The sequence below is a fragment of the Onychomys torridus genome, chromosome 7, assembly GCF_903995425.1.
Source record: "Onychomys torridus chromosome 7, mOncTor1.1, whole genome shotgun sequence".
In the NCBI taxonomy this organism is placed as follows: domain Eukaryota; kingdom Metazoa; phylum Chordata; class Mammalia; order Rodentia; family Cricetidae; genus Onychomys; species Onychomys torridus.
Window position 1 is genome coordinate 98,348,599 of NC_050449.1, and position 14,278 is coordinate 98,362,876.

Consider the following 14,278-nt stretch of genomic DNA (forward strand, 5'->3'; position numbering starts at 1 on the left):
ACCTTTCATATTAATGACAATGTACATTTAGGCCCTTCCAATTTTAGGATTTCCAATTGTGTTTGTAAGAAAAAATGAGCAATATCCTGAAGAAAACAGTCTTCAACAGTACATGCAAGAATCTATAACTACTTACCTTTCCACCATGTAAGACAGAAAATTAGAGATTGAAGAAAATGGCTGACAGTCAGTACTCACTTCTTCTGCTTGCATCATCTTAAAAACCTCTCCAAATTCAGAATTCTCTCCTGTTCCAATGACAATACCCTAAGGGGGAAACCAGAGAAATACATTTATATTCAGACAGAATCACTGAGAACTAAAGAAAGAGAAAAGGAAAGGGGGGAGGTAGAGAACAAAGATCTTTTACTTCCTTTCTTCAGTCTTACCCCCAGATCTGGGATATATATACACACATACATAAATGTAATGTATGTGTGTATATATATTCAAGATTCCCTTTGCAAATGTACATGTTTATGTTACTCTTATTAATATTTACCCCTTTTAAATACAGGCCCTGGAAACAAAATGACCCAAATGGGAGGTCCATATTTTAAAATTTAAATGTCTTATACTCAATAAACATATAACCCCCACTTGTATCAACGAATGGTGACTTTTTAAAATTTTATTTATTTATGTATTTTGTTTTTAGGTAGGAGTGCTCTGTCTGCAGGTAGCCCTGCAGGCCAGAAGAGGGCATCACATCCCATTATAGATGGTTGTGAGCCACCATGTGGGTGCTGGGAATTGAACTCAGGACCTCTAAAACAGCCAGTGCTCTTAACCACTGAGCCATCTCTCCAGCCCAAATGGTGCCTTTTATATTGGTAAACTATTATAAACCAGGAAACAAAATAGTTGAAATACATCCTTAGGTGAAAACATACAGTGAGAATATTACAACCAGTACTACTTAAAAAACGAAAATGAAAATAACCCAAGGGGGGAAAAGAGAATAGAAAAAAGATGGGTCAGTGGCATAGCTCAGCAACTAAAAGCTCTTGCTGCCAAGTCTGATGACCTGCATTTGAACCCTTGCAGCCACACAGAGCTAGAGACAAGTGTCTCCACAAAATTGTCCTGACCTCCATGTACATGCCATGGTGCCCAATTGCCTATACATGCATATACATATACACACAGATAGATTTTTAAAGTTTTTAAAGAATAGGAAAAAAATGTTTTGATGAAGAAACTGCTTTTTGTCAAGAGAAAATCATAATCACCTTTGCTTTGCCACATCTGACCAGCGTTCCCATGAAGGCGATGTTACTTCTGGATGCAAGGTCTCCATTAGCAGCGGCTGCCTGCGGAGCTGTCACCTTAGAGCAAGGAGTCGTCTCGCCCGTCAAGCTGGACTCATCAATGGAAAGATCCACAGCCTTGGAAAACAAGGCTTCCATAAATCTAAGCTTACAGCGCCTTTCACATTTCAAGAGTTCATGACCACCACACTTCTTCCAGTATTCCCATTCAGCCATTTGCTACATCCTGTTTTATATCCATTATTTTATGACAGAAGACTAGATCAGTAGAAACATACATATTAAATGAAGTCAACAAAACCTGACACATGCAACAAAGAATGCGTACCGTAAGAATAGGCTAGTCTAAAATTCAAAACACAACTAAGGAAATGGAGACACCAGGGGAAACTACAGCTAAGAACCCAATTTTCTTAACACAACATTATTGCTTAGTTTTGCCATGTCTCAAAGTATTCACCTTTCTAAGCACAGAAAATGCCATTTTAGGTGAGAAAAATGCTACTTATGTGATCTGGGTAAGTTTCTAAAAGCAGAACCCACAAACAGTATTTCCCCAGTATGGGAAGCAGAGGAAGCCCTGCGTGAATGCAGTACTGAATGGATGAGTGTTGCCGACAAGGCCATGTCAAGGATAACAGCCTCAGCCCCATGGGAATGGCAAAGCCTCCTCCCCCAGCCTCACCCTGGGAGGATCTGAAGTCCTAGAAACCACACATGATGTCAGGCATGGGGACAGGGGCTTATAGTAGTCCCAGTGCTGGGGAAGTGCAGGCAGGAGCCTAGGGCACACTGGCCAGCCACCATAGACTAATCTGGAGCCTCAGGATCCAGTAAGATGGATGCCTTGTCTGAAAAAAAAAGGTGGACAGCATCTAAGGAATGACATCCAAGGTGGATCTCCTGCCTCCATGGGCAAAAACATGAGCGTGCGCGCGCGCACACACACACACACACACACACACACACACACACACACACACACACACTTTAAGGACATTTGATGTTGATTTTATCCCTGTCTATAAACTGTTGACTTTCTAACTCAAGTGCTTAATGAAAAAAAGGGTCCCTGCAATTTTACTAAGTGATCTTTAAAAATTGCCTACTCTCTGCCATCCCCAGGGAGAAGCCAACACCACCCCACTAAAACATAATTAAGAAACATGGCATTGGGGGCTGGAGAGATGGCTCTGTAGTTAAGAGCACTGGTTACTCTTCCAGAGGACCCAGGTTTGATCCTCAGTCTGGCAGCTCACAACCGTCTATAACTCCAACTCCAGCAGATCTGATGCTCTCTTTCAGCCTCCTTAGGACCAGACACGCAAATGGCTCACTGACACACACACAGACAAAACACCAACGCCCATCAAGTAAAGTATGCTTAAATACTTTAGGAATGTTGAGTTATACACACACACACACACACACACACACACACACACACACACACACGCACACACGCACAAACACACATATCATGCACACACACGCACACACACGCACACACACACACACTCACACACTTACACACGCACAGCTGACTTCATAAGAAAAAAATTAACTGGCACAAACCTCTGTGAGGTAGCCTAGACATCAAACTTATGGACTAGAAAAAGGTAAGTGGACTGTATTAACTATACTGAAAGAACTAACAAAATCAAGAAACACAGTTTATGAAAATAATAGTAGAAATAACATAAGGAAACGATTAGAAATCTAGGGTTTGGGGTAATAGCTCAATAGCAGATCACTTGCCTAGGTTGTATGAGGGCCTGTGTTATATAAGACATGACAATTACTCAATATTTATTATATAAACCAGGAGCTGGAAATAAAAACAGAACAAGAAATTACCTAGAAGAGGTTCAACATTAAAAATTAAAAAGAGCCAGGCAGTGGTAGCGCATGCCTTTAATCCCAGCACTTGGGAGGCAGAGGCAGGAGGACCTCTGTGAGTTCGAGGCCAGCCTGGTCTACAGAGTTCCAGGAAAGGCACAAAGCTACACAGAGAAACCATGTCTTGAAAAACAAAAACAAAAACAAAAAAACAAAACACAACAACTCACCAGTCTAGGGGCTCAAGAGATGGTTCAGAACACCTGCTACTTTTACAGGAGACCAGGGTTCAATCCCAGAACCCACATGATAGCTCATAAATCTATAACTCCAGATCCAAGGGATCTGACACCCTTTGCCAGACTGTAGATAACAGGCATATTCATAATTCGCATACACATAAAATATTGTTTTAAAATTACCACTTAGGCTACAGAGATGGCTCAGTGGTTAAGAACACTGGCTATTCTTCCAGAGGACCCAGGCTCAATTCCTAGCATCCATTTGAAGGCACACATTTATCTTACCCTTCAGTACCAGAGGGTCAGATGCCCTCTTCTGACCCCCATGGGCAATACCTGGTGCCCAAACATACATGGAGGCCAAATCACATACAAATAAGATAACAATAAAAATTTCAAATAAAAATAAATAAGAAATGCTTAAAAAACCACTAGTCTAAAGAGCAGGATGAAAAACATAATAACAAAAAGAAATAGAGACGAAGGATCTGTGTGTGAGACACTATCAAGGAAAACAACATGTCACGGGAATTCAAGAAGACAAGCAAAGACAGGCAGAGTGAATATCTGACTATATATATATAAGGGCCAGCAACTTCCCAAACTTGATGAAAAACACCAATCTACATAATCAAGAAGCTCAATCAATCCACAAAAAAAAAAATCTTGAAAACAGTAGGAAAAGCAAGTTCTATCACTTATAACAGAATCACAAAAGTATTAACAATCCAAGTCTTATCAAAGTCCACAAGAGGAGTTCAGAGAGATGCCTCAGAAGTTAAGAGGACTTGCTGCTCTGAACTGGAGAACTAGAGTTTGGTTCTCAGAAGACCACTAGGCTCATTTCCTAGCTTGGGGATGGGGTGTATTTTCCACCCTATTTTTGAGCAAAGTTTCTCACTAAACCTAAAAGCTCCCTGTGATGCTTAATGTTCTCAACCTGACAGAATCTAGACTCACTCAAGAGATGGGTTTCTAAGCATGTCTGTAGCACAGTGGTTCTCAACCTGTAGGTCATGACCCCTTTGGGGATTGTGTATCAGATATCCTATATTATCAGATATTTACTTTATGATTCATAACAGTAGCAAAATTAGTTATGGAGTAGCAACAAAATAACTTTATGGTTGGGGATCACTACAACATGAGGAATTACAATAAAGGATCTCAGCATTAGGAAGGTTGAAAACCACTGCCATAGGGTATGATTACCTGTGATTACATTGACTGAGATGGGAAGAACTACACACTACAGGTGGCACATTCCCTAGGCAGAGGATCCAGGGCAGTCTAAGACTGTAAAATCAAATCAAGCTGAGTGCTAGCATGCATACCCTCACTGCCCTCTTCTGTCATCACGTTGTCAGCTGCTCTAAGCTCCTGAGAGCTTGACTTGCCTGCCATGACAGACTATAAAGTGAACTGTGAGCTAAGTTGGTCTACGCTAGCTATCCAGATCTACCTGTCTCTACCATAATTCTGAGGTTCCAGACATGATTTACTAGGGATCCAAGAGATCCAAGTTCAGGCCTTCTTGCTTATAGTACTCTAACCCACTCAACTACTTCCTCAGCCCCAAGGAGCACACTTGTTAAACTACGCTCATAGCATAGGTTGAGATCACATTAATTTTAAGGAGTCATAAACAATTTGACAACAGCGAAAGATTTCTGAACATCCAATAACCATAAAAAAAAGTTCAACATCCAACACATAAAGAATCTGAGTTTTTTCTGCCAGGACTCACCCATGTTGAAGTGTGCAACTTTACTGCTGCTTGGTTCTGAACATACAACATGCACTTTGCATACGGTTACCCCACACACTGCCTAAGTAGTTTATGAATTGGAGGGCTTTTATTGTACATAGAAAGGTTTTTGCTGTTACATAAACATAATAGTTTACTAATGATGAAAAACATTTTCTGACAATATTCCTTAACAAGTAGGTATCAAATTGGTAGTTTTGGGCTGCATAATATTAGAAAGTTTGATTTTAAACATTACTATATGAATTGTTGACAAGAATTTCACAAAAGTTGTTTGATAAATTTTGGCGTGAGATTAGGGCAAATTTTTCAATAATTTCAGAAATAACCCTAAACATACTCCATGTGTTATATGTTTATGCAAAGTGGCATTCTCAGCATTAATGATTATAAAATAAAAATATTTATCAATTCTGAAAAATGTTCAACTTGCAGTATCAACTGCTCAGGGAGGATTTATCATTTTTAAAAAGATTTATTTGTTTTTATCCATGTTTGCCTGCATGCATGCTGTGATGGCCATTCTTGGTTGTCAACTTGACTACACTGGACCACTTCTTCCCTGGAAACGACAGCACCTTGTCCTTCATGGAGTAGATACTTGTTCTGGCTATGAATTTGCCTTTCCTGTACATAATCCATCTGCCAAAACCACCTTACGGGAACTTAGAGAATGCCTGATCTACCACAATACTGTATTCCACACAGTATTGCTTCTTACCAAGGATCTCACTTCTCAACCAGAGAAATGTGAGATCATGGAATCCACCTGTCTTACCATGTTTCCTGCCATCCTAAAGCAGGTGGACTGAGAGAAAGACAGATGGCCTTTTAAAGACACAGTTAGGGCGTCAACTAGGTGGCAACAGCCTACAGGGCTGAGGGTAGGTTTCTCCAGGAGGCAGGCAGCACACGCTATGAATCAGCATCCAATATATGGCATGGTTTCTCCCACAGCCAGGCTCCACAGGTCCAGAAATCAAGGGGCAAAAAAGGAATCTTCCACTCACTGTCACCCCTGGAGACTTACTAGGAAAATTTTTACTTCCTGTTCCCAAGGGAGAAGTCTGAGCTTCCAGTTCAATGGAATGTTTGTGGTGGCTCCCAGGAGGAGTACTCACCCCTCTAGAACCAAAATTTCTTGGGATGACCTGTAAGAATGTAACAGGGGCTGGGCGGTGGTGGCACACACCTTTAATCCCAGCACACAGGAGGCAGAGGCAGGCAGATCTCTGAGTTCCAGGCCAGCCTGGTCTCTAAAGCGAGTTCTAGAAAAGGCGCAAAGCTACACAGAGAAACCCTGTTTCAAAAAAAAAAAGAAGAATGTAACAGGGGTGGGATGGCTTAGTTGTCAACTTAACAACATCTAGAATTAACTAAAACCAAATTGCTGGACACACCTGTAAGGGATTTGTTTTCTTCTTGATTGAATCATTTGAAGTGCGAAGACCTACTTCTAATCCAGATTTTTTTGAGGTGGGAAGAGTCACCTTTAATCTGGGCCACACCTGCTGGCAGTCTACATAAAGAACATGGAAGAATGAAGCTCACTGCCTGCTATCACTCTTGCTCACAAGTCCATTCCTTCACTGGCATCACAGCATACTTCTTTGGGATTCCAGTGTATACTGAAGACCAGCTGAGACATCTAACCTTGTGGACTGAACATCTACTGGATTTTTGGACCTTCCACTGATAAACAGCCATTGTTGGACAGCCTATAAGCCATTCTAATAAATGCCCAAGCCCTAGCACCTGCTGTGTGTGTGTGTGTGTGTGTGTGTGTGTGTGTGTGTGTGCGCGCGCGTGCGTGCAAACATAGTACATTCATGAGCTGGTGCTCACAGAGGCCACAAGAAAGCACTGGATTCCTAGAAACTGGAGTTAATGATGGCTATGAGCCAACATGTTGTTGCAGGGAATCAAACCCAGTTCTCTGCAAGAGAAGCAAGTGCTCTTACCCACTAAGCCATCTCTCCAGTCCCAAATTTAATTCTTTATGTAAAAATTAAAAAGTATCTCCATCACACTGGTAAACTTGTTTTTCCTTTAATAAATGTTAAATTATATGTATACTGAAGAACTGTTGTTTTGTGATTTATTATCAGCTAATGCTTCATTTGCAGACATATTTTATATAACTACATTTGAAGCCACAAAAAATTTCTCAGTCAAAAAGAAGTCATGAGTGGAGGGGTCTGGATACATTCCCACAGATAACAGGACTGCAGTAACATGAACACTAAGATAGTAGGAGCCCTTCCCGATAAACAACACTTCAAACAGAAGTGGATTAAACTTACTATGTGTATAAAACAGAAAATTATATGGCAATAAAAAGTCATAAAGTACTAGATGAAGTATCTGAAAATATGTTAAGTGAAAGACAGACCAAAAAGAAAAAAGAAAAAAAGAAAACTACATATTATACAACCCCTCTAAATTAATGAAATGTCTAGAATAAGCAAACATACTTTAGTGTCAAAAAATTAGTGGCTATCAGTGTTAAGAACATAGTGAATGCTAAAAGGTAAAGAGTTTTCTTTGGAAAGTGATGAAAACTTCATAATTAGACTGTGATAATGGGAACACAGCTCTGAATAGACTTATCTTATAGTTCTTATCATATGTGAATCATATCTCTAAAAGTACTCAGGCCAAGTATGGTGGCTTCAAACCTATGATATGCTGAGGAAAGAGAGGGCCAAGCAGATCTCTATTTTAAGAACCTATTCAAAATGGGTTTTTAATGAATCTGTACTGAGGTGGGTGAAGCAGCACTTTTGGCAGGAACTGGTCACAGACACAGAATCTGGAGCCCCCAGACCATGACCCTAGATGGTTTCTATGCATTTCCAGAGGAGGGATGCTGTTAGGCATCTCTGACTCTCACTGAGAAAGTAAAATACACATTCAGTAGAAACCATACTTCCATTTTTTCCTTTGCTCTTTTCTAAGATTGCAGTATGATATTCTGATGAGATTCTGGGCAGTGTAGTGAGCCAGAGCTCCGAGTCAGACATACAGTCTCATTGAGTCAGCAGTCAATACAGAGCACTATGTGCCTCAAACCATCATAAATTAGGTACATGCAATTATTTCTGACACAGTATTTTAAACTCTCAGTGGGCCTTTGGAGACATAACCCCACCCTGAGTCAAGGAGTACCTCTACTGGAATCCTCACAGAGGTTAATACTCTTTTCCTTTCCTGTCCCACACTGTTTTTCAATTACCAGGGCTACACTGTGTGAGGAGGCTTTCTCTGCTGCTACGTCAGAAGTAATGTCTCCCCTCTCAGTTTCTATCTTTTAACTTTTCATACCTGATTACTGAGTTCTAGCTTATACTGATCTATGTTCAGGATTCCCTAATCAACATAATTCTATCATCTCTGTCTGCTACAGTACCTAACTCAGATTGTTATAAAGGTATGCTAACTGACTAAGTGGACCCTCTAAAGCCACTATAGCAGAAGATATATATTAAGGGGGAGGGAGACTATGCTTACAGTTGTCACTATTCAGGCAGAATACTAAATATTTCAAATAAGCTACATGTTCATTATTAGAACTGCTAAACCTTTCATTAATCAATATCCATGTACCCTCACCTTACCTCAAATAAGCGTAAGTCCGCAGGAACTCTGTCTCCCACAGAAAGGCAAACTGTGTCACCTGGAACCAAGTCTCGGGCAAGTGTATGCTCCAATTTTCCTTCACGCACACTGCAGCATGAAACAGAAATCATGACAGTAAGAAAAAGCATACTATTTCTCTTTAAGATTACATTTAATTTCAGTGAACCTGCCTTAAGAAAAATACTGTTCCTTCCAAAGAGAGAAGTCAAATATAGAAACTAAGAGCACAGGCTAGAGAGATGGCTCAGTGATTAAAAACACATGCTGCTCTTGCCGAGGACCCAAGTGTAGCTCCCAGCACCCACTCAGGCAGCTCACAACTGCCTAGAACTCCAGCACCAGAGAATCCAACATTTTCTGCCTCCACAGACACCTGCACTTACATGCACATACCCCCCCACACACACACACAAATAATCTAAAATAATTTTTAAAAATAAATATTTAAAAACAAAACAAAAAGCTAGAGATCATGATACTTTCTTTTAAACACAGCATTTGGGAGGCAGAAGCAGGCAGATCTCTGAGTTTGAAGATAGCCTGGTCAACATAGCAAGTTTCAGGCCAGCCAATGCTACATAGTAAGACCTGTCTTAAATTTAAAAAAAAAAAAAAAAAAATTAAGCATTTGATAAACTGTGTGCTCTTATTAGATTACACAGGTAACGGGGGAAATTATTGGAAAACCTGACTAGCTCTTCAAATGTTCACTTTGAAGCTATCTTGAGATATATTTCACTACACTGCTTTTATCAATTACTTAGAAGAGTGTTCAACATACACTCACTGCTCCACACATAAGAAAGAGCCTCCAGGTAAAGCACTTAAAGCACAAGTGAGCCAAACTGAACACAGTACCATCAGCTACATCCCTGCCCTCCTACAGAAGACAGGAGGCAGAAATAAAGAGAATCCCAGAAGCCCCGGAAGGGCCAGCACACACGGTGACAAACATGACAAACTGCCTCAAAGACTGTGGGAGGTGAATGGCAACATCTCAAGTAATTTTCCGACCATCCCAGGTATGTCGTGGCACACACATGCCCACTCACACATACAAACATGCACATACATGAGCAACTAAGAAAAAAAGCCTGTTGAACAAAGCTGTCGCAAAACCATCAATAATGCAATGTTTGCTATACTGATCAGATTTTTTCTTGTCGTATTCAATAGTCTCTTCTTTATGTTAAATCAAAGCTGGAGCAACAATGCTTACATTTTTAAGGTGTAAAAATCTCTTTCAAATAAAATAAACATACCAATGACATTCTGGTGGGACAAGTTTACTCAATTCTTCTAGAGATTTTTCTGAACGATATTCCTATTTAGAGAAAAAGTAGAATTTAACGCTAACAAAACACAAAGGTATTCAAATGGTCCTTTTAGACTTAAATGTTAATCATTACTACTTAAAATTTTCTCCCAATTCATATCTTGATTTACTTATCTTTATATTCTTAACCCATAAAAACTTTTCCCTAAATTACTGTAATCAAACAATTATAAAAATTAAATACTCCCAATTATACATTTTAAAAGTCAATGTGCAAATCTAAGATTGCTTAGAAGAAAATGAAAGCCAATTACTGCATCCAAAGAGTACATAAAGTTAACATAATTGAGCCTGATTTTTAAGATAATTTTACATTTGGGTTTAGCAACCAACGAAGTCATTATTTACCTATGTGTAATATTTACTTTGAGGACGTAAGCCCACACTAACTATACTAGTTTGTAGTCTAAATTTGCTTAGAAATAACAATGTGGCTGCTACTGGCACTCACTTTCCTTGTCAAGCTGAATTATATGAAAGGGAAGCTTCTGAGAGGCCCTGATGCTGTTCTGCAGTCACATCGCCTGGCATGCCCATGACCGACAGCCAGGGGTCAGAAACATCTTCCATCTGGCTGCACTACTTAGCCTATGCTTCCATTAGCAGTGGGTTTCACTTGGCACCAAGGCCTCATGTCTTTGGGCCTGAAGTTAAAGTTGGGGACAAAAGCAGGAATAAAAGAGAGGAGAGTCTTGAAATACCTGCCATGTGAGCTAGCACCACCAAGTCTACCCACCATCAACTGCTTCAAATGAGATACTCTAGGTAGCAGTATCTCAGAACTGTATCAGTCACTACCCAGACAAGAGACAAATGCAAGCAAAAACTACAAACGTAAAAATTATTAGGCATGCCTCTCAATCTACCAACCAGAGTGAAGAATTTGGAAGTTTTATACAAAAATTCTGTAAGGGTAGAAAACACTAACCAACTGACCAAAGAGAAGCTAGCAGTCTTTGTCTTTGCAAAGCTGTTGTAGGAGGGGTCATTCTATGACAACACAGGGTAGCCAGTGACCTGAAAGGACTGAGCAGAAGGAAAATGATAGCAAGAATGGTTTTCGATTTGCTTTTAAAATATTTTGTTGCTTTGGGTCAAATCTGTGTAAAAACATACTTATTAATTAACAATGAAGCTTTTCACGTTTTGAGGCCTTTTTCTTTCTCAGCTGTTGTGGTTTGAGTGTCAAATGTCCTATAGGCTCACAGGATTGAACACTTGGTCCCCAGATGGGGGTGCTGTTTCTGACAGTTGTAGAACCTTTAGAAAGAGAGCTTCATTGGAGGATGTGAGTCACTAAAGCTGGCCTTCAAGTTTTATATTCTAACCCACTTGCTGCTGGCTCTCAGCTCCCTACCTGCGCATTTAAATGCAACTGGCCACCACAAGCTCCTGCCTCAGGCCACCACACCTTCCCTAAACTCAGCTCTCTCCCTCAAGTTACTCCTCGTCAGATCCTGGGTCACAACAATGAAAAAGCAGCTAATGCAGCATCAAAGAAAACTACTACTGAGGCGTCAGCAACAGACCCAGCTACATGGAATACATAACACACTCCGTGTAAACTCCACACTGATTATGTTAAAACTCAAACTCTGTGGTGTATTTTGAGGATTTTTGGGGAGCTCTTTATTTTCCAAAGAGGGCAAGAGAGCTTCTCATACATCTTATATATTAATGAAAATCCAAGAGGGAGGTGACTGCCACAGTGTAGGGTGAGGGGTTATGAGAGGACTCTAGCTACTGGCCCAGTATAGATCACACCACTCACTTGGCTGGAATGAGTAACTTCCTTAGATGAGGCACAGCCTGGAATGCTTATGCTACATTTACCAGCTCCAACAGCCCAAAGGCAATACTCTGTCCTAAGGAGATACCTCATCCTCGACCCTTCAACCACGAACAAGAACATTGGTGGTCTACTAAAGGAGCTCATAAATTTCCAAGTAATCAAACCCCAGCTAGCTTCCTACACTCAGTTATTATAGAACTAGAAACTTACTGTATCAGGAACAACTTTAAGACACCAGGACAGTGACAAAAATCATCAGAAAATAAATTATCCATGATGTATAATTTAAGAATCAAAGCATGGACCTAGGGACATATAGCATCATTAATTTCTCCCTATAGTAGATTAATCCTTCTACTGTTATTAGCCATATTCAAAGTGAGGACTGATAAAATTTGGAAACTTCTAAAATACACAGAAGTTCCAAACATTTAAATAAACATAAAAGAAGTTTATAAAACTAAGCCTATGTGTGTTTGATTCCTACACTTGCTAACTTGACACCATGCCTGGTGTGTTAAGACCCTCTCTTCTCCACCCGTGGCTTTTTTTCCTCTTCCCCTTCTTCTTTATCTAAAGCAGGGTTTTAACATGTGACCCATGTTGGCCTTGAGTTGACAATCCTTCTGCCTCTACTGAGAAAGAAAGAAATCATGACACCATCTCCACATTATTCAAAATCATCTTTAAAAGAGACCTCTTATCTGTTTCCTTTGCTGTTTGAATGACTCATAATGAACAGGAAGTAGAATCACCCCTTCTGAGGAAAATAAGAAACTTCAGAAGGGGAGTAAGGGGTCACCAATACCAAGAAAATAACCTGAATTACCAAACAAGACTAACAAGGCTAGGAAATAAATTCAGTGAAGAGTCCAGTTAACAAGAGAAGCCAATATCAGTAAGCTACCAAGTCTTCTTCAGATGGTATCTGATAAACTGCCCACTCAATTTTATACTCACTTTTTGTTTTGTTCACCTACACTAAGCACTAATGGGTATTGGCCCAATTTTATTACTGGAAAAATTTTTTAAACTTAATGAATTATATTTATATTTTTATGTTTCCATCTATTTCTACAAAAAAAAAAAAAAAAAAAAAAAAAAAAACTACATTCATTTCACTACCTAAATCAATGCAGTGCCCTCTTCTCACAAACTGTCCACAGCTGGCTATTATCTGAAGTTGTTTTAAAATAATAAATTATTAGGAATATACTACCACCCAGTTAAGTTCAGAATATTTCCCATATACACTTTAATTTGTTTTTAAGTAATCAACTAATATACCACTATTAACCTGGCAAAACAGATCACTCACCTGAACAAAGGCCACGGTGACGACAATAAGTATTGCCTAAAAAACAAACAGCCTTTTAAATCAGGCATTAGCAAGAAATAACTTTTAGCCACATTGTGTCTCTCTGGCTGTACAGTCCCAGGAGAATGAATTTTTTGCACTAAGAAATCAGTTTGTCTTAGGGCCTGAGAGGGAAGAATATGAATTTAAATGGCTAACCATCCCCATGATAGCTTCCAACACTTTCTGAATCCACCCAAGTCCTCCCAAATTAAGGACTAGCTTTTATTTATGTGGGTAACATCTGTTATGGTTGACACATTAATTACTTGTTTAATTTTAATTTCTGCACACTAATTTATGGAAATAACTAAAAAATATGATACATGTTAACACAAGTAGCTTTTCCAAAAAAAAAGTTTTGTTTTGTTTTGTTTTGTTTTGTTTTGTTTTGAAAAACTGGCCAAATTCCCCCTAGTGCTAATTTGTCAAACACATGGTAGGCAAGGGCTCTCTTCATTGATGAGTTAACCTTGATCCTACTTTTTCTACAGAAAGCTGAAATACAATCGATACACTGTTGGGTAGAAGCAGCATGAGAATTATTTAATAAACTATGACAGGAAAAAAAAAAATCAAGCCACAGACCAAAAAAAAAAAAGTTGGCAAAGGAAGGAGTATTTGCCTTTCCAGAACAGACATTTTTATCTACCACACTAAAACTAAACAAACATTACTGAAATAAGACTGTAAAATGCAAAACTGTGTCAATGAACTTCTCATAATCTTCCACATTAAATTCTATTATCTACCTTTTTTCAACTGAATCCGTTGATCTATCTTTTTTCTACAGAAATTTAATAATCTCAGACATTAATTATTTGGAAAATATTGGTTCACATAATTATTCAAATATAAATGCTGACATGTTTTTAAATTTATTAATTGTTAAAATCACTACTAATGTCATTAAAGTTTTAAATTCTTGGAAGGTATCTAAAATTCAGGGTAACACATAAAAATTTACAGTAGCTTTAATTACTACTTGAAAGTCTATTCTTATCACTAGTAACATTATTCTTTAAGTAAATGCT

General features: G+C 39.1%; 1 protein-coding gene across 2 annotated transcripts in view; it reads right to left on the bottom strand.

The window, feature by feature from the left end:
* The window catches only part of Atp2c1 (ATPase secretory pathway Ca2+ transporting 1), a 97,107-nt gene that overhangs the window by 42,082 nt on the left and 40,747 nt on the right, over positions 1–14,278 (bottom strand). For both annotated transcript variants that reach the window (XM_036193516.1, XM_036193515.1), the window contains exons 6-10: positions 13,206–13,241; positions 10,022–10,083; positions 8,738–8,846; positions 1,233–1,388; positions 199–267 (exon numbers count right to left, since the gene is read on the bottom strand). In XM_036193516.1, coding sequence (XP_036049409.1) covers positions 199–267; positions 1,233–1,388; positions 8,738–8,846; positions 10,022–10,083; positions 13,206–13,241 — 432 coding nt within the window. The remainder of the gene's footprint in view (positions 1–198; positions 268–1,232; positions 1,389–8,737; positions 8,847–10,021; positions 10,084–13,205; positions 13,242–14,278) is intronic.